We start from the raw sequence: 23,770 nt of genomic DNA on the forward strand, positions 1-23,770 counted from the left end.
TTACATTCATCTACCCCTGACATGATAGACAGAACAATACGACCACAAATAAGCCATATTATAGGTCTTGTTTGACAGCCGAGCTCATCTAAGAGAGTAGACCTATCATTCAACTAAATCTTATTCTTTTATCACAAAGCAAAGGCAGAAAGCAGAAGCAATACTGAATCTAGTCCAAAGTAGAATAATAGTACATACCATTCTGGAGATTTTTGAAGCAGACGCACTTGGTCATGGTAAAGTACTTGTGTAACAATGCCCCCAACCTTTCGACCAGATTCGACAGCCTCTTCCCTCCCACTTTCGTCGACCACTATAAAGTTCCCTATTCACATAGACATCAAAAGTTGCAATTAAAAAATTTCATCATCTAAAGCATTAAGTCATACATGTTGCTTCAAGAAAGATAATGAACTTCAAAAGTTGGGTTAAGCATTTCGGGATTGAATTAGAAACCGTGAGTTGTTATATTACACTAAATCTTAGCATTGATAATGGATGCTTAAACACCTCAGACATTTATAAATATCTATACACACACAAATGTATATTCACAGATAATACCTCGTTTAATCCACATGCTTTTCTGAAATTTTGCTGGAAATATTGCTAGCAATTTCTGTCCTTTTGTATCCATTACCTTAATACAGAGAACTGCAATCAGTAAAATAACCGGCAAGTTCGATATTAGACAAATCCAGAATAAAAGACCATACCTCAATAAGATTAGAGCCCCTCAGATCCACAACCTGCATTATGCTTTGACCTTGTTGAAGAGTCACCATCTCTTCCTCAATTGCCCTCTTGAGATTCTTCCTTCCTCCTCTCATGTCTAGTTACTACTTGATATTAGCTCTCTTCTGCAATATAGTAACAGAAGAGAAAAAGGTTTCAACAAACAAAACACTGACCAAACGAAAATGCTTAGTAGCCATGAAAAGGCCAATCTGGAAATTCCAATACAAGGTATTTCATTATCCCAAGCACAATGCCCCTATATTTTCCATATACCAAACCTGCTATGCCCAGGTCAAGGCCCAATGGGGTTGGAAGGCGAACCCAATCAAGCCGGCAAAACCCAGACGCAATTCAAGTGAATGTTCTTAAAGAGACTCCTCAAATCAGGGCACTAATCCAACAAAGCAACAAGAAAATCTCAGTCTGTTCCAATGTATAAGGATAAAATAACCCAACAGAGCTCACAAACTCCAAATGGTTTTGTCTTAATGAGATACCATCTGCAACCATGCAGAGCATGAAGACATTAAAACCCGGTATCATCTCCTACTCGAAAACAAATTTTATCACCTCTATAACGCAATTATCATGAAATAGAAACAAAGTGGAAAAAAAAGTAAGAAAATTGAAAGTTCGACATATAAATAGCAATTTGATTGCCAACAGAATTCGTTCCCACAAAAAAAGGGAAAACAGTGCGGCGAAATTCAGGATTCATATTATCCCAACAATTTCCATGAAGTAAATCTATTTCTTATCATCAAAACAGCACTCCTAGAACTCCCTTTCTCAGCCACAATCAGAACCAAATCATATCAATAAAAATCAGCAGGTTACAGACGAGCAATTGTAATTCCAAATATTAAATTAAAATTCAAAGGAAACAAGAAAGAGGAAATCACTTACATGTTGAAGATGATAACCGACGGACGAACCCCAGAAGGAAGGAGATGGGCGGCTCCCGACGGCCGATAGAGACTTGTGGCGGAGCAGTAAAGTGGAGGCGGGGGGTTTCTCTAGTCGCGGTTTCTGCCTTTTTTTTTTAAAATAATCGTGTTTGGGAGGCCCTTGCGATTTTAATGTACTCCCTCGAACACAAAAGTACACTTTTAGTCCAATTTGAAAGGAGTTTTGACATGTTTAGTCCCCTATTTTATAAACTTTTTAAAATAGTTTTAAAATTAAAAAAATTTGATATATTTTGATTCCTTAACTAGTATTCATAAAAAAATAAACGACAAGAGCATGTGCGATGCGTGTGTTTATTTGCTTGCCTGCCTTCCCATACAATTAATTGACAAACATATTGCTTCTGTTCTTACTGTCTAATTTTTTATGGGAACTTGGACATGAAATTAAACATATCTGAGTTTTTTCAATTTTTGGACCACCTTAAAAATTCATAATTAAAATGTTGAATTTCTTAATTTAAATTTTTTTTAAAATTTTAGTAAAGTAAAAACTACAAGTGTCAACTCCCATCTTATAGAACTAAAAAGTGTAATTTCACCTTTTTGGACACTGCAATTTGTTCTATCTCCTGTGTACATATGAAAACCTTAGGTCATTTTTATCATATTGGATTATGTATTGCAAACTTTTTTTTGCTTCTTCCACTTTATTTAATATTCACATGCCACAATCATGCAATGGTTGTTTGCTATAATTTTTACCAACATGATTAATATATTTGTCATGATAAGAATAATTTCATGATGAATAAGTTAAATTTTTGCATCAATTTTTATTTAACCGACTTAATAAAATTTACATTTATCAAAAAAAAAAAAAATTATTTAACTGTACTTAATAATAATTATTTACCACTGGTTAATCCATACGGGGGCAATAGTAATTTTTTTTGTGGTGCAGGCAAACAGCATAAATGTCTATGACAAATGCACATAAATAACATCAAAATTACCAAAGTAAGCTTAGAATCGCTCGACTTCTACGAAATACTACAACAGGATCTTCTCAGAATCCATAAAACTACGAATGGGCAACATAAAAAATCTACTCTACTACTACTACAAAATATCTCTAGCAACAGTTCTGTAGTTCTAACAGAAAATACACCAAGTAAAAGAATGAACCAATCAAGAATAACTTCCTAGTCAGCTCATAATCTGATGTAATAAACTACAATCAGCAAAACTTCCAGCGATTATTGCAGTTTACACATGTTACAAATGTCGTCATGGGCTCGTCGGCACTCCTAGTCTGCATCTGGTAATAAGTAGTTTCCTTCTTCTTGCACCTACCACAAGTGAACTGATCTGTACTAGCCTGTGGAGGACCTCCAAGCTCACTATTAAAGAGTGCTTTCTGCTTGATCTTCTCATTCTGAACCTGCCTTGCGTCGCTGGCCATCTCGTCGGCCGTCAGCTCAAGAATGGCACGCGGCTCAAAGTCCCCAAGCAGGACTTTTCTTCGGAAATCCGGGTTGTTTGAATCCTTGATGTTGAATAATACTGACCTGTATTTGGCCTTCTGGGGGCCGCTGGACTTGCCCCACTTCTCATACATTGATGTCTCCACTAACACAGCAATACGATAGGGATCGCATTTATTAACTCTGTCGTGCAAATCATTGTTGATCTCACTAGAGACTTTGCACAAGGCTTCTGCAAGAATCTCGCGGACTTTGTCCCTGGTGGGGTCCTTGCAATAGATGAGAGATGTTAGCTTCTGTGGTCCTACAGGATCTGCTGCCGGTTTTCGCCCTTCAGAAGTTGCGTTTTCTATCTTGACTTTCTTGTCAACATGTTCTTCAAGGCCATTCTTTGTTGTCAGAACAACTCCGACTTTCTCAATTTTGACAGTGGACGAAGTTTCCAACTTCTGGACTTTATCAGAATTTGGTTTGGCAGAGGGAATAGCTCTCTCCGGTTTCGCATTCTTCTGTATATTCTTCACCTCCTCACTTTCTGAACGAGCAGGTTCAGCTTTTACAGTATCACCATTCTTATCAGCCCCATTCTTCTTGTTTGACATTGTTTCCTTAACAATTAGAGTCTTCCATATCTCAACCACATCCGAAGCCAGAGCCTTAATCTTCTCGCTCTTATGTTTAGTCAGTTGGCGGAGACGTTTTCCAACCTGAAAAAAGCAATATGAGCGTAGGGAGGCACTAAACTATGAATTTAGCAGTAAAAAAAGATGGCAAATAACACACTGAAAAAGTAAATCGTCCTACCAATGAACCTACCAAACACATTCACGGGAGTAAAAATTCACTACTGCAATTTTCATCTGTGGGTTAAAAGATTATATCTCAAAGCACAAACACTGAGAAGTGGTGGTCCATGTTTTGGGGGAAGAAGACACTCCCAAAAGCTAGAAAGAAGGCCTCATGTCTAAAAGGTACATTCATTAGTATGTTATAGAATGTTCAAGCAATTTTGCCATTTGCCTGGTATATATTCTGAGCAGGCATATATGCCGCCATATCCAAAGTTGAAATATCTACCGACTGCCAAAATTCCTAAGTATAATGTGGGCAGCAAGTACCTGCACTTTATGTAAAAAGCCACCACACAGAATTCTTTACTTCTACAAAGCAACAACCAAAGTACTTGAGGTTGAAGAAAAGGATAAGACTTGAGAGGCAAAGCTTTTTCGCTAACTGGATATATTTCTTTCTATTGGTTTTTCCAGGTGAAGGAGCAATGATGTTCTGAAATGGGGAACACTCTTCCACTTAATCCTAGATGAGTAATCTGAGGGTACACTTGTAAGGAATTTGCCTTCAACCACTGGAACTCTTCCGTGAGTAAACATGCAATAAACGCAAACCCCTAGCTTGTTCAACTTATAAGAGGAATAGTAGTTTTTTTCACAATTAGGCACAGTCATCCATCCAAAATACAGTTTCCCAAATGAACTTTTTCATCAATAGCACGTAAAATATCAAAATGGAAAATGAGATAGTGATGATCAGATGGCACTTAAATGGTAAAACAAGCAGCGTTCTCAAAGATATGAACAATGTTCACATTTGGGAATAAACTGTACGCAGCTCAGTACTTTTACAAGCCATACGATACGCCCGTCTGTTTCAAATGGCATCCTATAGCAATCATTTCATAGCAATTACACCAAAATCAAATCATAAAACCAAGATTAGGCGACCATCAAAGTACCTGGGTAGACACAAGGACTTGATAGTTAACCGGGAATTTCTTCAGCTGTTTCAAAACATCAAGGCATCGATCCTCCTCCCCTGGTGAGTTCTCAGCCGCTTCTGCAGCCATCTTCACCGACTCAAAAAGCTCAGTCAGCTGCTTCTCCATTATTTCTTTCGCTCTATAAAAGACATAAATACATAACTAAATCATCCTTACAGACATATGCAAGAAAAGACAAACATGTCATCAACAATTAAAACAACTCAAGGACCTGCATTACAGACAAACTGAGTCTTGTAACATCAAATCCAAAATCAAACATACAAGAATCAAATCTACACCACGCATATTCCATATTCTACAGTTTGTATACATATAAATACGTACTCAAAGGGAAATTAACATTTATAAGAATGAAAGACACATACTTTGGATATCTTAAAAAGAACTGAACCCGTAAACGGGCAGCTAAAATTGGAGCTCCAAATACAAAACAAAGACGAAAACTCATACACTCACAACGAGAGCGAAGAAAAACACAGTTTCAAGAAGAAATACTTACAAAAACGAAGAAAATAACAAATGGGGTTGTCGGTATCAAACCTGACGAAAACTGGAAAATGGAATGCGGCATCAACCTGGGTTCTCGATAAACTGAAACCCTAAATTCGGTGTGGAGAGTGGAGTAGGATTTGTATTTGTTTATCTTGTTTCGCACTCTCTTGCGAGGAGGAATAGTAGTATATATGGTTGGCAGGTTTGTGTTTGGATTTTTGACGGCGAAGATGTGTGGAGGGATATCCAGATCGGACGGCTGGTAAATGTTTAGGTAATTCGGGTGGGACTAGGATCCTGTTAGGGAGTAGGAGAATTTTGATTAGGAAACGGTCTTAGGGATCTTGGCGGTTGTAATTGTACTTCTTGTCGGCACGTGATTTGGATTCTGTGTCACGTGCAACTCGTAATGGGCTGGGCTTTCTTTGCCTTCTCTTGGGCTCACAATGCTGTCGGTTGAACAGGAGCGAGAATATTTATAGTAGTTATTTTAAATAATTTGGCTAGGAAATAAATTTTAATTAATTATGAGATTGGATTTGATTCAGTAAATTTAATTTGTAAGATGGAAATTGAGTCAAAGGTTAGCAAGATTGAAGAAATTTGTGAATTGGTTGAAGAAAATGTTAACATGTTATGGTATTCAATGTATTATAGAGTAAATTATAATGAGTTTTTTTAATATTTGCTATAATTATAAATACCTCTATATTTTGAAAAAATTACAAATATTTCTATACGATTATTGGTCGTCTAGCAAATATCCATTACAATAGATTGTCATAAGAGATATGTATTAAGAGCCCATTATAATTTATCCTATAATATATATCTTTAGTTGTTAAAATATTTTGCTTGCATGATAAGATTAAAAGCCCGTAATCGAGAACCCAAAACATGTTATAAGTCAATAACATAGATGGACGAAAACACACTCAATAAATAATCAAACTATTTGTTCTTTTTCCGATTCGGACAGTTTTCTAGCAAAATGTTTTTGTCATTTTAGCATTCTCATTCATTATTGAATGTTTTTGCCGTGGCTTTGTAGTCTTGAGTTGGTTATGCATTCATTTTTATTATAAATGAATCAAATTCATTATTATTTTTATTGATTACGTTAGTTAAGAATAGTGTATTAATTTTAATGTATCATATTCATAAATTATATTAAAAAGTTATTTATCATTTCCCTATCAAACACAATTACAATTTTATAATGACAATTCGCCAAATCTACGGTCCAAATACATATACATGTATTCATATAATAAAAACATAAATAGACAATAAACAGTAAATTTTGTTTCTCTGCAAACAAACCAAACATTCAACATAAATCTTTTCTCTGCAAACAAACCAAACATTCAACACATATCTCTTACTTTTTTATTTCAAAAAGCAAATCCAAACAGTTACAAAATATCCAAAACAAACTTACTTATCTATGTGTTTCTCTATCTATCTTCACACACCAAAGCAAAACACTCAACTGGGGTCTTTGATCAGATAGATCAGAAATGAAAATATATAATAGCTAGTATCATCTGAGCCTGTAAAGAGACATTGAATAAAACAGGGAGGGAGACAGAGATTACATCCCAACTTGTTTCCAAATGAATCTAACAAAAAAGAAGAAAAAGAAATACCAATACGCAAAAGGTATTAGTCCTCTCAATGGTGCTCAGAGTTTTGAACATCAGCAACAACCATGTTTGGAGCAAAGAAAAAAGTACCAGCGAGACTTCACCATTCTGCTCACTTCTGAGTCAGTCACACTTCTCAAAACATGTCTTCCTGAGCCAGTCGAAAGGCTGTCCACATGGAGAAAAAATCCATATCAGATGTCAAATAAAGCAAGACTAATGGCTATTTCATCATTTCAATGAGATATAATGTGCTGTGCAAAGTGCCAGTTTCTGTACAAAATATATTATTACTTATAAGTGCTGAAATAAGGATCATGGCTTTCTTTTGGTTAACATCATTGAACTTACTGGAAAAAAGTATCTCCATATGTGGCAAGTATAAGAACCCCCCACTAATTCTAATATCAGTGACAAGCCAATAACACAATGTGGACATCAATTTATTACAGGCCCCGCCAAGGCCCAACAGGAAAGATAATGTTACTGAATAAGACTCAACTAATGATATGAAAATTGTCAAAAGTTATACATAGTGACAGAGGCTTCTGTTTGCAGCAGTAATAACTTTCATTATTTTCTTGGTGACAAATTGGCTCGTAATTACCAAAATAGAATTGTATTCCAGAATAATTAGTAATACGTATATAGTATCAAATATTGTCATTAAATTCTCAATGCACATGTATCATCAACTATCGATAGTAACAACTTAGATATAATTCTTGTCGCTGAAACTTTTAAAAATCATATTGTGGCAAAAGAAAAAATATTTTCACTTGATAAATGCCATTAGTGATATTATCACTTAATAGTTTGCCACTAATATTATCTTTTTCTTGTAGTGAGGTGACAAGAGACAGATTCAGAGATGGGAAAAATCATATATGCATTCATCTTCTTGTGAATTAACAGTACCACAAAGTAATTGGACGCGGCCAAAGAAAGTCTATGTAAGGTGAATGCAGTAGGTTTTTCAAACAGTATATGGTATTCTTCACTTCAACAACCCCATGATATTTTGATACATCACATACACCATCTGGCGTAATTTCATAAAATTTGGAGATGCAATGTGGTGATTGGAGAAAACAATTGAAAAGAGCTTAAAGCACGAACTGTGATCATAATGAATATAGATTCAATGACCAAGCTCCAAAGGCCCTCCGACCCCATATCTTTTTGTTGCATACAGATTCATTAATATGGAACTTCATTGAGATTGGAATAAATGTTTCGACTGTATCTAGTGTCCATAACCACATGACAACCCCATCCCCACCCCCCCACCATGAAAAGAAAAGAAAACTGCAAATCCCACTCAGGGATTTGTTTCAGGAAATGAGTAGCAGTATATGTCAAATTTGTCCAATATTATTGATCTAAGTGTTGAGTGCAATTCAAGCAATTGGTCAAAGAGGGGAAAAGAAAAGAAAAAAAAAAACAGCCCAATTCCACGCCAAAAATGGTCTCTGAGTAATAAATCATGCAAATCCTCCTTTAGAAAAAAGGACGTAAAATGGATCAGCAATATCAACAGTGTTAACGCATCTAAAACGTCTCCGAATGATAAATTCATGCAAATCCTTCTACGAAAAAAGGAAGACGTGAAATGGATCATCAATATCAACATTATCTATAAGGATGAATAAAGTGCAATACAAGATCTCCTCACGAGGAAATTACCACTAAATAAAACACGACAAAGCACAAAATTAACAACGTTAATCAAAAGGAACAGCATGTACAGATCGAATGCGTGGAAATGTAGAACAATCTGGAAACTGAGCGAAATATAGAGACACCTGAACGAGCCAACGGGGAGAGGTGCCGGCGGCCGCGCCCCGGAAGGCGGCGGCCTTACTTTCAGTCGTCGACTGCGTCCGGATGCCGGGGCTGAGGAGCTTTGAGAGCCCCGACTCTGATGCAGCTTGGCTATTCATTATCAATCGAGAGAACAAAGAACCCTAGATCGATCTGCCTCGGCTGCTTTTTTCTGTTTGATTGCTCGCCTTATATTTTGCTTGAAATCAAACATGAATATGAGAAGGGAAACTCTGAAACACAAAAACAGTTTCGCCAAAAATGCGAGCCCCAAAAATAACCCAATTTCAGCTCCAACCATACATTCCTTTTATGAATTTTACTTTGAGACCCAAATTTAATTATTATTGTCACTTTAATCCGTCAACTAATTACAAATAACTCAAGAAAAATTACACCGTTTTTTCCTAAAATTTAATATAACTACATATAAATTCTCTGTAATTTAAAAAATTACATTTCATCCTCATAACATTTGTTTCCGGCTAATAAAAAGATTCTTTCATCATTCAAAATTCACTGAATTTATTGATATTAATAAAAAAAATATTTGAACAAAAGTTTCATATTTTTGTCTCAAACTTGAAGTTAATTTTTTCTTGTTTTGCCCTCCAACTTCTATATATTTCTTTCTCTTACTATTTTTTTTAATTCTATTTTCCACCCAATTTTCTTTTAAATAACCATCAAAACTCCAAATAAATGAAAAATACAAAATCACAATAAAAATAAAATATATACATTTATGATTATAATTTATCATGCACACACATTTGGACGTGCAATACACGCTAATATATATTAATGGAATACCTTACACATTTGTAAAAGGTATTTTTGGAATTGTCCTTTTCACACCCAACATGTTGATTGATGTTTGACATTTGTTTGATGGATATTGATCACTTTTGAGAACAATGCTGTAGAAGAATAAATTACAACAGATTTGTTTGAATTTTAACATAATTGTAATTAATTTTTATTTAAAATCAACAATTGTATAATAAATATTTATTATGACGATCTGAAACTTAAAATAATTATGACGTATTTGTAAGGGAACGTAATTATTTTTTGTCCCATATGTTACTGTATTTTTTAATTTAATCTCTCTTGTTATGATTTATTGCGATCTACAAATTGTAATAATTTTTAATTTTCATGTGTATTTCTCATCAAATAATGAACAATAAATATACAAAAATGCTAACGACTCTATTAGTTATTGGGTTAAAAAAATACGTGAAAAATAAAATTGCAGAAATTTTTAATTTATGAAATGCAATGTAAAAAATTAAAATAAATATAATTAAATTGAAAAAAACTTAATATATAGATCCAGAAATATAATTTTCTAGTATATATAATTATGACGAAATATTACGAAAGTTTTTACCTCTTTTCACTTTTATCTTTTTGGAGCGTGGAATATGTACAAATATAGAAATCCGTAAGATATGGAATATGTACAAATATAGAAATCAGCTCATTATTTTGATTGATCCTTAAAGGTACTTGGCTAAGTTTATCCCATATAATTTATAAGTCTATACATTTTATAAGATATTTTTAAAGTTTATAAAATATTAAATTTTTATTTCAAATTTAATCTCATAAATCAATTGAATAAAATAAGATTATAGAACTTATAAAATTTTAATAACGATATTTTTTTAATTAATACTAAAAAATCTAAAGAAAATTGTAAAATACTTTTTGTATAAATAAAAATAGTATATTGTTTACAAGCCCAAATATAATATTTTATTTTTAGATCTTATAAGTCATTATCTCAAAAAAGTTTTAAATACTTTTTTGAATATTTTAGAAGTTCTTAAACACTTTATAAAATATTTTTTAAAAACTTATAAGCTTAGCCAAACACACTATTGCTCAGATAATTAAGAAATGAACTAATTTATTTTACAAAATTATTATTTTATGCAATGATTTAAGTATATTACAATAGCTTTTCTCATTTTCACACATGAAGAGGACAAAATGTAAATTTCTCACAATATTGCTTGGGGGCAAAATGACATAATCGTATAATTGAGGGGGGAGGGGCAAAATGAAATTTCGCCATAAAAAGAGCCCATCCAACGAAAGAGCAGCAAGCCACCACGTCATCAAGTGACGCAAGGCACATGACGTCACTGCCTCATCTTTATCCCACCACACCTTTTTTCTCCCTCTGAATCTTCCTTCAACTTTCCTTCATTCCTCCCTGATATAAAAGGATATCAGCCCTCAAACCCTTCACCTCCTCAGATCTCGCGCACTCACACGCACTACAGCGTGTGATTTGTTTGCATCAGATGAAAACGGGTAGTAGTTTACATGCAAAGAGGAAACGGGTCATAGTGGAGCTGGTTAAAGGCAAGGAAACGGCGACCCGGCTCCGAACCCTGCTCCGTATACCCGATCAGGATCATGGATCGTCCTCCGTCACACCTGGGCACCTTGCCTTTCAAATCTTGAGATCTTTCAATAAGACCCTCTCCGTGCTGACTTCTTCCTGCGCCGCTACGTCACCCCGCCGCCGTTGACTGCCGCGGATCCGCCTGCTCCGGGGAGAGCAAACAGAAGCCGGGGTTAAAAAGTCGGCGGGGTTGTTACAAGAGACGGTCAGATTAATTCTTTTCTTGCATTGGAGCCAAAGAATACCCAGCTACTAAATTCAACACTAAATCAAGTTTGACCGAATCAAATTAATCACATAACAAATATAATATATTTATTTTATTATTAATTTATTTCTAACCAAATTCAGTTTGAAATAGAATTTTTACTTACTTCTTGTACATGTAAAAAACTTTTCTTTTAATATATTATATATATATATATATTTTTTAAAATCTTCACAATAGTTTGAGTAATATTAGGGTTATTAAATACTGCAAAGAAGTTGCATATTATATATTTCCATTTTTTAATTAATATTTTTAAGAGCTCGTGCAAATATATATATATAGATACACAAACATGTATATATATATATGTGTGTTTATAAAATACACACGTTTAGTTTATGTTTATTGAGAATTAATTAGTAGTAGCTTACAGCTAGGTAATTATTAACTATTGGTGCATATATGTACATAAAACAAAGAAAGAGGTTAGATACATAAGTGCCACGTAACTTGCCATTTCATCTGTGTCTCGAGGTATTATTAGTTTTGATTTTGTATGAAGTTTATGATTCTGTTATTTTTGTTGGGACAAAGAGGTTTTGAAATTTATAAATTGCTCAAACTTTTTATGTGCAATCAATACAAAATACTTACATGCAGATTGACGCGTGTGTGTGGGTTTAAAAATTAAGTTTGAGTTCATTAATTGATTTATATATCCATAAACATATGCAGACGGAGCTGTGAATCATGGACGAAAATATGTTCAGTGGTGGAAGATGGGTATGCATGGAGGAAATACGGACAGAAGGACATCTTGGATTCTCAATATCCTAGGTAATTAACTATATATATATCTTAACTTATAACAAAAAAAGGTAAAGAATAAGATCATGCAAATAAATCGGGTTTAATCAAACTTAAATTTATTATATAGCAAGCGCGATATATATTTGATGTGATTAATGTATAATTTAAAAAAAGTTATTAATCACATAACAAATATATTATATTTGATCTGTTAATATTTGAGTGCGTAAATTAATTTTCATATTTTTAGTAGTATCATATTCATCCTATGCTACTTGAAAATATTTACCATGAGCGTGCGCATATATATATATATATATATATATATTCTATTTGTGATAAAAAGTATTCATAATGTTTGGATTCATTTTCTAAGTGTTTTGTTGTGTTTTATGGAGATAGAGAGAGAAAAACAAAGATAAATAAGTGTGTGTTAGAGATAGTATGTATGTTTGGATTTGTTTTTCAAGATAATTTAAAATAAGTATTGTATGTTTAATGTTGTGTTTTGGGAGACAAAAATTACTATTCATTGTCAATTCATAATCAAATCATGTCTTTTTTATATATATTTATATATATGTATGTGTATATATATACATATGTATTTATGTTAAAACAGTTTAAAACACCTAAATAAGGTGTTTTTGAATGATAGCAAACATTGGGTATGTTTTAACTTGTCTCGGAGATAATTTAAAAATAAAAACAAACATAGCGATTGCTTTTTGCCACATATCATACGATCCACATACTAGTTTATCATCCTTTGTCTTCAATTATAATGAATAATTGCATGCATCATAGTGTGTCTTTGTGTGGGAAAATTTTAATGCGGACTTAATTTGATTAAATTTCAATCAATTATATGATATGTGTGCAGTATAATTATCATGTAATTGATGTACATTTAAGAAAAAATAATCAATCACAAAATAAATGTATCACACTTGCTCTATGATTAATTTGGTTCAATCAAACCTAGTCCATATGAGAATTTCTTTTAAAGAGAGAAATAAGTTTTTTTCAATAATATCAATACCTACAATAATACAAGAAAAAATATCTATTACTGATAAAATATTAAGTGATAACATCAACATTTGTTGTCAATGCATGATATGTACTAGTGCAATAATTTTATTTTGCAATGATTTGTAATAGAACAAAAATATGTCAAATTTTCGCCTTATATATATATAATGATATTCAGTAATATGTGTAGTAAGAATTAAATTTTATTAAAACAGTTAGCCGGAATTGTTCTAAAATTGTAAGGGTTTTTTAATTATATAATCAATTGCAAAATTTAATTTTAACATGTCTAATATTGACATTTCATTATAATTATAGGACTGAAATGATATATTTTTTTTTCGAGACATCGTAAGCAATACGGCATTAGAGGTCAACTGATAATTGACCCAAGGATGGGGCACTCCCGTCTTTGGAAGTATACATCCTTAACTCCGACGTTGTACGTAAATTGTGACAGTTTTGTAAGGATACTTCAACTTGTGATTAGATTTGGATTTTTTATTGTAGTTTATATTTCATTTTTTATTTTATTTAATATATATATGTTATGTGTATAAAAACAATATTATATATATTTTACTTTAAAAAAAAAATTAAGGAGTTGAGCGTTTTCTTAGCTTGTCGCCTTTATTTAGAGTAAGGAGTGTGAAATTACTGTTTCGTCAATCTTCTAACCCCTTTTTACAAAATTTATGGGAAGGACAAATTTGTCTTTCCAGTTTTCCTGACGATTTTTGTATTGCATATATCTTAAGGTCAGTGTGATTACTCGTGATATATATATATACTCTGTTTTATGGTGGGTGCAGGTGCTACTTTAGGTGCACCCACAAGTACGAAGGTTGCAAAGCTACAAAACAGGTCCAAAGAATCAAAGAGGAACCCATTTTGTACCAAATCACATACTTCAACCACCATACATGCACCGAGACAGCAAGGGCTCTGCCTCTCATTCCGGATCCGGATCCTGTAAACCCAAACCTACTCAGTTTCCAAACGGGTAACCCATCAAAACAAGAAGAGTGTCATTCCACAAACTCTGAAATCAAGAAAGAAGAATGTTCAAAACAGAATGAGGGTGAGGGTGTGTGTGATGATGCAATATCATACTTACTGGATCCATGGCAGGAGATGATCGGGTCGGATCCGTTCGGGTATAAGCCCATTTGGGGCCCAACTATGAGCTTCCATCAGGAAGATGGAGGGTCCGGGTTGTACTCATGCGGGTCTACTAGTTTGCATGAGCTTCATATGGAGGTTAACCAGTTTGGCTATATAGACAATTATTTCTACTTTTAATGTATAAGCTTATGACAAATATTGTAAGATTAAATTATGGTTTTCTATAATGAGCTGTAATAAGAATCATTTGTTTGAGTATTTATAAAATTTTAAATAAATTTTAAAAAATTCAATTGTAATTTATCCATAAAAATAATTTCGAAAAATTGATTGTAAATAAAAGGAAAAGTATGACCTAAATCACCATAATATTTATATCTTCGGAGAAGTAGACTAAAGTACAATTTACAACACTACTTCATATCATTCATCCACCAGAATAAACAGTTCTCCGTTTTCCCATCTGTTGTTCTACTTTTTTTTTCTCAATTTCAGACTAATCCAAACAAGCCCGGTTCAAAATTTTGGTTGTCTATACGTATATATATACGTATAGAGGGAGAAGGGGAAGAGGGAGATGCTATTCCGCAGAGGGATCCAATGCTTTATGTTTAATAGAAATGGAAGGAGAACGGTAATATTTGTTGGGATTTTGTTGTTATTTTGCGGAAATGGAGTGAGAGCGTCGATCCATGAGTACAAGAATGAAGGATTCATTCCTCGCTTTAATTCCTTCTTCTTCCATGGGGGCAGTGAGGGATTGTATGCTTCCAAGAATCTTGACCCGCTCAAAACCACAACCAATGATGATACTAATAAACCCCTTCAGGGAAAATCCTTCATTAGGTATATAGATTGCTAAGGGTTTGCTGGAATTAAAGTTAATTTTCTGTTTCTCTTGTGGTTTTCTCCGTGCATTTCTATTTGCCTGCATTCTACTTTTGTATTTGTTGATATAATTGCGGGTGATGATCTTCTTCTTCTTTTTTCCTGAATTTGGTTTGCTATTGTGATAGGTTTTGACATGGGCTCTATCTATGGTTTGTGTTTGGCATGTTGTGATACGAACACTCTGTTTATTGGTTCTTTGCTTTTCAATGTTTCTATAAACAAGTTTAATAGTTGACTGTGGCGAGATTTTGTCTTGTTTTGCAGTTGTTGGTTTATGAGGGGTTTTAGAGATTTTTGGGTGATACCAAAGTTGATGCCTCTGTTGACCAAATGTAGATTTAGTGCAAACATAGGGCTTTCAAGACTTTGGCATGTTAAAAAATTTAATTGAGGCTTGTTAGCGGGACTAGTTATACTTCATGTGTGAGCAGCTGTATATCATACAAAAAGACAGTAGGGGGAAATTGAGAGAAGATTGATGTGTTGTATATATTGCACATTTATTTTGCTTATTTTGGCGCAAAAACCAAGGATGAGGCTCCACACTTCGGATTCTTCCCGTGCAATTTGACTGCAAAATGAACACAGTAAACGCCTAAATTTCTGATGAATTGGTTTAGATTTTATTGCATTCCATCCGTAGCATGAAAGATGCGCAATATACAAATTTGTCCCTTCTCTTTTCTTATGCAGTTACTTGACCTTTTCTTTTTCCCCACAGTAATGAGATAATTTTTGGGGTTCAAAACATTCTATTGTTTCCGAAGCAATGCTGATTAGAAAGATATCTGTTAGTTATGTAGCATCGGAAATGAAATCAAAACATTAACATCAGATGGAGGTTATGTTCCTGGTCAGATTTTTACTTGCTGTGATTTTTTAACAGGCTATCTTCCTTAGAATCAAATTTCGTTTTTGTTTTCAAATGTAACTTTTTTGGTATTTTATCCGTGGTAACATCTATAAAAATTGGTATATAATCAAAACTGTTTATGGAAACAATTAAATGGATGCAGCTCCGTTTAAGAGTTCTAATGGGAAAAATCAACTTTTTGTGCTTATGCATTTTTATTCGTTTTACACACAATCATACTTACACAAGTATGCATGAGAATGCATATTTCCTTTTTCCTGCTAAGAAGTTGGGTTACTTAGAAGGAGTGTGTTGAGGTTCCATTGCGACATTTGCTGTAGTGATTTTGACAGGCAGTTCCAGTTCTCTGTGTGTTGTGTACTGGGATCAAAATTCTTCCAGACCTCTGTGGTGGCTTCTTTGGAGCATGGAAACCAGATATATCAGTTAAATCTTACAAGACTGGAAAATGTAATAGTTACTTTCTATGCCATATTGGTTCCAGGTTTGAGTCCATCACATTTAGGAGACCAAAAGAGATTGCCAACAAGCAGAACGAGATGCAGCAAAGTACTGGTGTGGTAGAGGCCATTATAGTTGAGGTCAAAGACAGAGATAAGATTGGAGGAGCTTATATGAATTCCAGTGCAATATGCTGCAATCCTGCTCTTGCTAAGGAGGGGTTATGCAAAGTTGGCGAGGTAATAATCCGCCAAGATCCCGATAACCCAGGATGGCCAAGAAAGCTACAGGTTTCATTTGAGGGAAACAGTGAAGAGGCTAATATGGTGCTTCAGACTGTTGAGATTAATAAAACTGGAATGTATTATCTATACTTTGTGTTTTGTGACCCAGAACTGAAGGGTACAGTAATGAATGGAAGAACTGTCTGGAGAAATCCAGAAGGTTATCTACCAGGTAGGATGGCACCATTGATGACATTTTATGGCCTTATGTCTCTAGCATACATTGCTCTTGGTGTTCTATGGTTTTTGCGGTTTGTGCAACACTGGAAAGATATAATAAAACTGCATTACCAAATCACAGCTGTGATAGGACTGGGAATGTGTGAAATGGCCCTCTGGTACTTTGAGTATGCAAACTTTAATGCCACTGGGAGTAGACCAATTGGAATTACTCTTTCGGCAGTTACTTTCAGTGCTATAAAGAAAACTGTTTCTCGTCTTATTCTCCTTGTGGTTTCAATGGGTTATGGTGTTATGAGACCAACCCTAGGAGGCATAACCTCGAAAGTAATTCTTCTGGGTGTGGTATATTTTGTGGCTTCAGAAGCCCTGGAGCTTGTAGAGCATTTGGGAAATATCAACGACTTTACAGGAAAAACCAGGCTCTTCTTGGTGCTACCAGTAGCACTTCTTGATGCCTGCTTTATTCTTTGGATCTTTTCATCATTATCCAAGACTTTGGAGAAGCTACAGGTGATTTTGCCATTTTTCCTTCTACTTGTAGGGCCCAGGGGTGGAGGGTGGGGATGGGCTGTTTACCTTCTTTTTGTTTTTTGGGTGCTACTGGGGGTTGGGGGGGTTGTTCGTGTATACACAAATCAGTAGAAAGAAAAGTGCTAATAGTGTTGCTTTAACTGTTTAACGGATCATTTTATTAAGGGATAGCTTGTGCATTATACTGATTGGTGGTGATGGGTGTAGAAAACATGCAGATTAAATGAATTAACTTGCAGTTGTATTAACTATATATCACAGTATTTAAAGATCAGAGCGCAAGTGTGAAATTTCTATCAGGTCAATGCGGAGCCATTAGTGTCAGAAACTGTTTCTTCCTTGTTCTTCCTTCCTCAGTTCCTTCTCTTTTTATAGTTCCCATTGCTGTGTTGCGCGCATGCATGTGGTGGGAACAAGAGGGGTTGTTGGTACTAAGCTAGACTCTCTTCATATTTTGCTGCACTTCCTCTTTTCTTTAAACCCCCCGCCTTGTGTGATAGTATTTGAAATTATGCCCATTTTATTTTGTTTAATCAAAGAAGTTACAAGTAAATAATTAGATAATTACCATATTCTTTTTGGGTAGAAGTTCCTGTCTATTAACTATATATCCTATACTAATATGTGAGCCAACTAACTTTTTTTAAGTATCATCTTTTTCTACAAGTACCAGTATGCATGGTGTTTCTGCATGTTGAAAGAAACATAAGGTTTTGTTCTACATTGGTTGTTTGAGGTTTCCTTATCTATTGGAGATTAAATTATTGCTGTTGGAATAATCTGTGTCATCTTCGGGAAACATTTTAACTTGGTTCTACTGTATAATTTTGAATATCATAGCTCTTTACGGATCTCTTTGAAAGCTGAACTTATTCTCCAGAAAATTATTTTCTCTTTTCTTCTTGATGATTTGATTTTTTATGGTTTCTTGATGTTGAACAGGGGTCATTTGTTTTAATATTAAGGGTTGCTATTGTTCCTAAGAAAATGTTTACTATAAATTCAGAAAAAAACTTGTTGCCTCTGTGTTTGTCTTCAGATACGAAGAAGCATGGCCAAACTTGAGCTCTACCGAAAGTTCACCAATGCTCTAGCAGTATCAGTTCTGCTTTCAGTTGCTTGGATTGGCTATGAGGTAGTTTTGCTCACTTCTTTTCTCCCATCCTCCATCACATTCATATGCGGGCCATTGCATAGCAACTCTTTCTCAACTTTGGTTAACTGACGCCCTTACAGTATTTTTGACCAATAATGCTGGTTCATTTTGCTCGTTCAGTTGTATTTCAATGCTAGTGACCCCCTCAGTGAATTGTGGAGAAGAGCATGGGTCATCCCAGCATTCTGGACTTTGCTTGCTTTCTTGTTATTGGTGGTTATATGCGTCCTGTTGGCTCCTTCACATAATCCAACTAGGTAAATTTTAGAACGTACTTGTCCTCCTTTCCTGAAATATATTGTCGACTGGAGTGGTTGAGCAGTTATCAAATTGATATCTTCTGAATGCAAGATTAAGCTGTTTAGTGTATACATTGAAAAATTATTTCTATGAATCGCTTGTTCTATTATACCAAAAGTATTGGTAAATGTTAAATAATTTGGTTTTGACAATGGGTGCATTTGGTGCAGTGGTAATATGAAATGATACAAAGGAAAAACGATGCTTTTCTGTCTGGGAAATTAAAATGGAAGATGGAAGATTTATATTCCTATATACTATAAATCTTTACTCTAATAATTGAAGTGGATTTAATTAACGTCTTTGGTACGGCTAGATAAAATTTTGACCTCAGATATATTATTTGTGAGGAGAAGATATATTTGAGTTTCAGACTACATGCTGGATAGATGCCCTCGTCCTACAGTACTTAATTAAACGAGATGTGTTTCACATTCTGTTATTATGGCTAAGTAAATCCCACATGTAACATACTGAAATTTGAAAGTATCACTAAGTTTTCTGTTTTACCAACACCAACAGATGCATTAACTAAGCAATGCTTAGGAGAACGAGAAAAAAGAAAAACGAGATGCAATATACAAGAAATAACTAGACAACTGTGTACACATTGTGATGGGGCTGGAGCTGAGTGGATGACCTCTCATCATCATTGTGTTGATTTATTGCCTGTTGACTCTTTTCTTGAATTTTCTGTGGAACTATGGAAATATGTGAGCTGCCGATAATTAGCAAACAGCTCTAATATTAGTAGACTGGTGTAATATTTGCATTCATCTTAATGCAGGTACGCGTATGAGACTGGTGATGATGAGGAGGAGGCTATCTCTCTGACTGCCGCAGGAGTAATAGTAGCTGGAGACTTGGCATCCAAAGTAGAAAGAAAAGAAAGGAAGACATCAATTGCATCAGATCATGTCTTTGGGCTCGGGGAAGATATTGAGGAGGACAAAAGGGAGTGACACCTCTTTCACCTTGTATTCTCATTTAACTGTGGCTTCTATGCATATACATAAGTTTTTACTAGATCCTCCTTATGCCTTCCCTTTTTACCCTGTAAAGAACCAACAGAAATTTATATACAACATAGTGAAAATCGGAGAAACAAATTAACTGCCTTCCCTAAGACCCTATTTCCAGTATCATGTTGCAAAAAGTTTTGGATACGGTGTACTGACTAGAGTTCATGAGGAAATATCTAGTAACTTACTGACTGTTTCTGAACTTTGTTGAGGCCTTTTACAAGTTTACTACTGTTATACAAGATTATGGATTCTGAAAAGCAACTCTTACGTTTTGGTTTTCAGGATATTTGGCCTACCTGTAATTTGGTAGTGTTGATGTTGTGTGATATCTTGATTGGAACTCAAGTATATGCTTTATCACATGAAGAATTTAAGGTACACTAATCAGAACAGTGCATGGAGGGTGGGGGGAAATACAAGTGAAGATAAGGGCCTTATAATGAAAAAACAGGGGAAGAATTTATCTTTGGTCTCCAAAGAAGATTTTAGTCATTCTGCAATAGATGCACGTGAGGCTCTTGTTGTCTGATAAAATATGCACACGAGCATCTAACAAGCCGCGGCTTCTGTATCTGCTAATTTACAGTGAAACTTGAAACATTAATGCAATTCTTGATTACAAAGTGCTTCTCATATAGTCCTACTGTGAAGGCCACCAGTGCTGGTGTGTGAAATCTGATCAAATGCCACATTTTGCAGGCAAATTTATAATCTGCCATACTTTTCAATTGTTCTAGTATAAATCCTTGATGGATGGCTAACTATTATAACTGTTGAAACTCTGTCCTAATAAGAGAAACTTGAGCTGCCATAGTCGAAGGAGCATACTCCAAACCACGGCAACTTTGTCAGTCTTGTGTTTGTATTTTGTTTTTATTTTTGCATGCACTTCACAATCTGTCATTACGACTTCTTTAGCACACGGCAATTCACCAAACTATTGAAACCAATCTTCAACAAAGCCCTGACCAGCAGTATGAGGCCTGCTGTATCATTGCTAATTCTCCATCTGCCCAACTCTAGGATTAAATCTTCCAGCTAGAACCTGATAAAATTTCAGATAGAAATGGAATAGAAGTTTTTCTTCAGATCGGCCAGTCACAGTGCTATGCGAGACCTCAAGCCGCTCACTGTTTTCACTAAACTTGCACATCCTTCATCCTGGTTCATATATTGTCTCACCTGCTTCACAATGACATTCCTTTCTCTTCATGCTATTCCTAAGACTATCAAGAGTCTCATAAATCTTTACTGTCCTGGGAGAGGATGAATCCCCTGAGAAGAAAACATCAACCTTATTTTTCACTTCAATCCAACTGCAACCTGGGAGCTTTGTCAATCCCTTCTGCCTCATCATTGTCCTCAAGTTTGCAGCCTGTTCCTTTAGTCCTGCTTCTACATACAAGTTCAATAATTGAATGTAATTGCTCCCTCTTGTCGGCTCCATTTTAAATAGGTTGTCCGCAGCCAATTCACCAAGCTCAACATTTCGATGAACTCGACAAGCGGACAATAAAGAGAGCCAAATGCCTCGGTCAGGTGCAATGACCATATTCTCTATGAATCCACAAGCATCATTTAGGCGTCCAGCGCGACCTAGGAGATCCACTATATTTATGTAATGCTCCATTTTTGGCTCGATGCTGTGTTCTTTCATCAACTGAAATAGATTTAGACCTTCATCAATGAAACCACAATGATTACAAGAGTAGATAAGGGAGAGGAACGTTATCTCATCAGGGGCTATTCCTGAATTTCTCATTTCATGAAACAAGTTGATGGCTTTATGGCATTCACCATGAGATCCATAACCAGCCATCATTGAATTCCATGCGACAACATCTCTATTTGACATGCTATAGAACACCCGTTGTGCATATGTGAAGCATCCACACTTGATATACATATCAAGTAAAGCATTTTCTACTTGAATTTCGCTGGGAAGCTGAAATCTTATATGGTAACCGTGTATGGTCTTTCCTTTAAGCAATGCTGCCATCTGTGAAACTGCAGCTAGAACGGTGGTGATTGATACCGAGTCTGGATACAAGCCATCCTGCAGTATTTGAGGTAGAAGAGCAACGGAGACATCTGGGAGGCCATTCTGGGAATAACATGATATTAAAGAATTCCAGACCACCAGATTCTTTTGCAAGACACTTGAAAAGGCATTTCTTGCCATATCTGGTTGTCCACATTTCGAATAAAACTCTATCAGAGTACTACCTATAAAAGAATCCAAGTCCACTCCTTCCTTAATTGCCAATCCATGAAAACAACCACCTAGTTTTCCTTCTCTTAGTCCTACACAAGCAATAATTCCAGTTGCTATAACATTAGCATCTGGTTTCACACCATCGGATTCCATTGTTTTGTACAATTCTAACGCCTTATTGAATTTCTTATTTTCACAACTACCTGATATCATAGAACCCCAAGCTACCACATCCTTTTCCTTCATTTGAATGAAAACTCTATAGGCATCTTCTAAACTCCCAAGCCTTGAGTACATTGTTAATAGAGCACTTGGCGCGGCAAGATTGTCATTTAATGGTCTCTTTATCAGTTCCCCATGTATCATAGTGCCCGAATAAAACGATCCAATCATACTGCATGCTACCAGAGCATTTGATATGGTGAAAGAATCAGGTGCAACCTGTCTACGACGCATCTCAGTGTAGATACCCAAAGCATCATTAGCAAAGCCACAATTAACATAAGCCGATATCATACTATTCCATAATCCAACCTCTCTGTCTCTGACCAAATAAAAAACTCTCTCTGCGTCTTCGACAAATCCACACTTGGAATAAAAAGTTAAAAGTGAAGTACTAACGTAAGGGTCACTCTCGAAACCTGTCTTGACCGCATCACAGTGGAGCTGACAGCCAAATTCTATATCTTCACCCTGTGAACATGCAGTTAACACGCTCGAAAATGTTGTGGAAACCAACTCAAGACCCTCACTTTTTGCTAATGGGTACAGCTTCAAGCCATTTCTCCAAAGCCCATTTTCACAAAAGCCATTAATCATGGAATTCCACACTGCTATATTGTACTTATTTTCCAACTTCTCAAAAACATTCCAAGCGTCCATAGGCCTACTAGAACTTGAATACACATCAATCATCGCAGTAATTAAAAATAGGTCTTCATCAAACATGTTTCTCACAACATAACCATGAATCTCCTTCCCACATGAAATACCCAGAAAATCATTGCACATCCCAAGAAGAATACACAGAGTGTAACCATCTGGCTTGACACTCAACACCTGCATTCTGCGAAACTGAACCAAACCTTCCTCAAAGAACCCATATTTGGAATGCCCATCAATGATAGAGTTCCAAAGCGCGACGTCCTCACCTGAAACTTCACATTGCGACACATTATCAAACAGTTTCACTGCACTGCAGAGCGACCCACACTTAACATACATGCGAATGAGTGAATTGATGATGTAAGGATCAAAACTGAGACCCATTTTGATGATTGTGGATTGGAGCGTCCCGCCATAGTGGAAACTCGAAAGAGAAGCGCATGCTTTAAGGAGAGAAGGGAAGGTGAATCTTGAAGTACAAAGTGGAAA

At 35.2% G+C, this 23,770-nt stretch overlaps 5 protein-coding genes and 1 long non-coding RNA gene across 9 annotated transcripts in view; 2 read left to right on the top strand and 4 right to left on the bottom strand.

Moving 5' to 3' along the window:
* LOC105166969 (probable RNA-binding protein EIF1AD) overlaps positions 1 to 1,799 on the bottom strand; it is a 2,633-nt gene extending 834 nt beyond the window's left edge. The window contains exons 1-5 of one of the 3 annotated variants that reach the window (XM_020695209.1): positions 1,645 to 1,787; positions 1,017 to 1,129; positions 717 to 860; positions 565 to 640; positions 199 to 325 (exon numbers count right to left, since the gene is read on the bottom strand). In XM_020695209.1, coding sequence (XP_020550868.1) covers positions 199 to 325; positions 565 to 640; positions 717 to 830 — 317 coding nt within the window. In that variant the 5' untranslated portion in view covers positions 831 to 860; positions 1,017 to 1,129; positions 1,645 to 1,787. Of the gene's footprint in view, positions 1 to 198; positions 326 to 564; positions 641 to 716; positions 861 to 1,016; positions 1,239 to 1,644 lie in introns of all 3 variants that reach the window. The other 2 variants (XM_020695208.1, XM_011086505.2) reach the window with 2 other exon arrangements.
* Positions 2,649 to 5,736, bottom strand: LOC105166971 (transcription elongation factor TFIIS). Of its 2 annotated transcripts, none has more exons than XM_011086508.2 (3): positions 5,431 to 5,736; positions 4,884 to 5,046; positions 2,649 to 3,840 (listed from the first exon to the last, which is right to left on the bottom strand). In XM_011086508.2, the coding sequence occupies exons 2-3, from the start codon at positions 5,031 to 5,033 to the stop codon at positions 2,887 to 2,889; spliced, it is 1,104 nt and encodes a 367-aa protein (XP_011084810.1). In that variant the 5' UTR covers positions 5,034 to 5,046; positions 5,431 to 5,736; the 3' UTR covers positions 2,649 to 2,886. The 2 variants fall into 2 exon arrangements, with proteins under 2 accessions (XP_011084810.1, XP_011084809.1); XM_011086507.2 differs by having other exon boundaries at positions 5,472 to 5,735.
* Positions 6,788 to 9,178, bottom strand: LOC110012284. The gene is made up of 2 exons (XR_002287379.1): positions 8,875 to 9,178; positions 6,788 to 7,237 (listed from the first exon to the last, which is right to left on the bottom strand). It is a non-coding gene; the product is annotated as an uncharacterized LOC110012284 (long non-coding RNA).
* Positions 10,938 to 14,742, top strand: LOC105167193 (probable WRKY transcription factor 70). Its single transcript, XM_011086816.2, is given in 4 exon segments — positions 10,938 to 11,436; positions 11,438 to 11,520; positions 12,262 to 12,363; positions 14,184 to 14,742. Coding segments are annotated over 4 exon segments (900 nt in total). The 5' UTR covers positions 10,938 to 11,211; the 3' UTR covers positions 14,674 to 14,742.
* Positions 14,879 to 20,420, top strand: LOC105166973 (transmembrane protein 87B-like). The gene is made up of 5 exons (XM_011086511.2): positions 14,879 to 15,342; positions 16,746 to 17,679; positions 18,740 to 18,835; positions 18,977 to 19,113; positions 19,944 to 20,420. Exons 1-5 carry the CDS (start codon positions 15,074 to 15,076, stop codon positions 20,116 to 20,118), a joined length of 1,611 nt encoding a protein of 536 aa, XP_011084813.1. The 5' UTR covers positions 14,879 to 15,073; the 3' UTR covers positions 20,119 to 20,420.
* Positions 20,168 to 23,770, bottom strand: LOC105166972 (pentatricopeptide repeat-containing protein At2g40720; the record flags this gene model as incomplete). The annotated part of the gene is given in 1 exon segment (XM_011086509.2): positions 20,168 to 23,770. A coding segment is annotated over 1 exon segment (2,433 nt), but the record flags the coding sequence as incomplete, so codon positions are not given.

This window comes from Sesamum indicum, linkage group LG7 (genome assembly GCF_000512975.1).
Source record: "Sesamum indicum cultivar Zhongzhi No. 13 linkage group LG7, S_indicum_v1.0, whole genome shotgun sequence".
NCBI lineage: Eukaryota > Viridiplantae > Streptophyta > Magnoliopsida > Lamiales > Pedaliaceae > Sesamum > Sesamum indicum.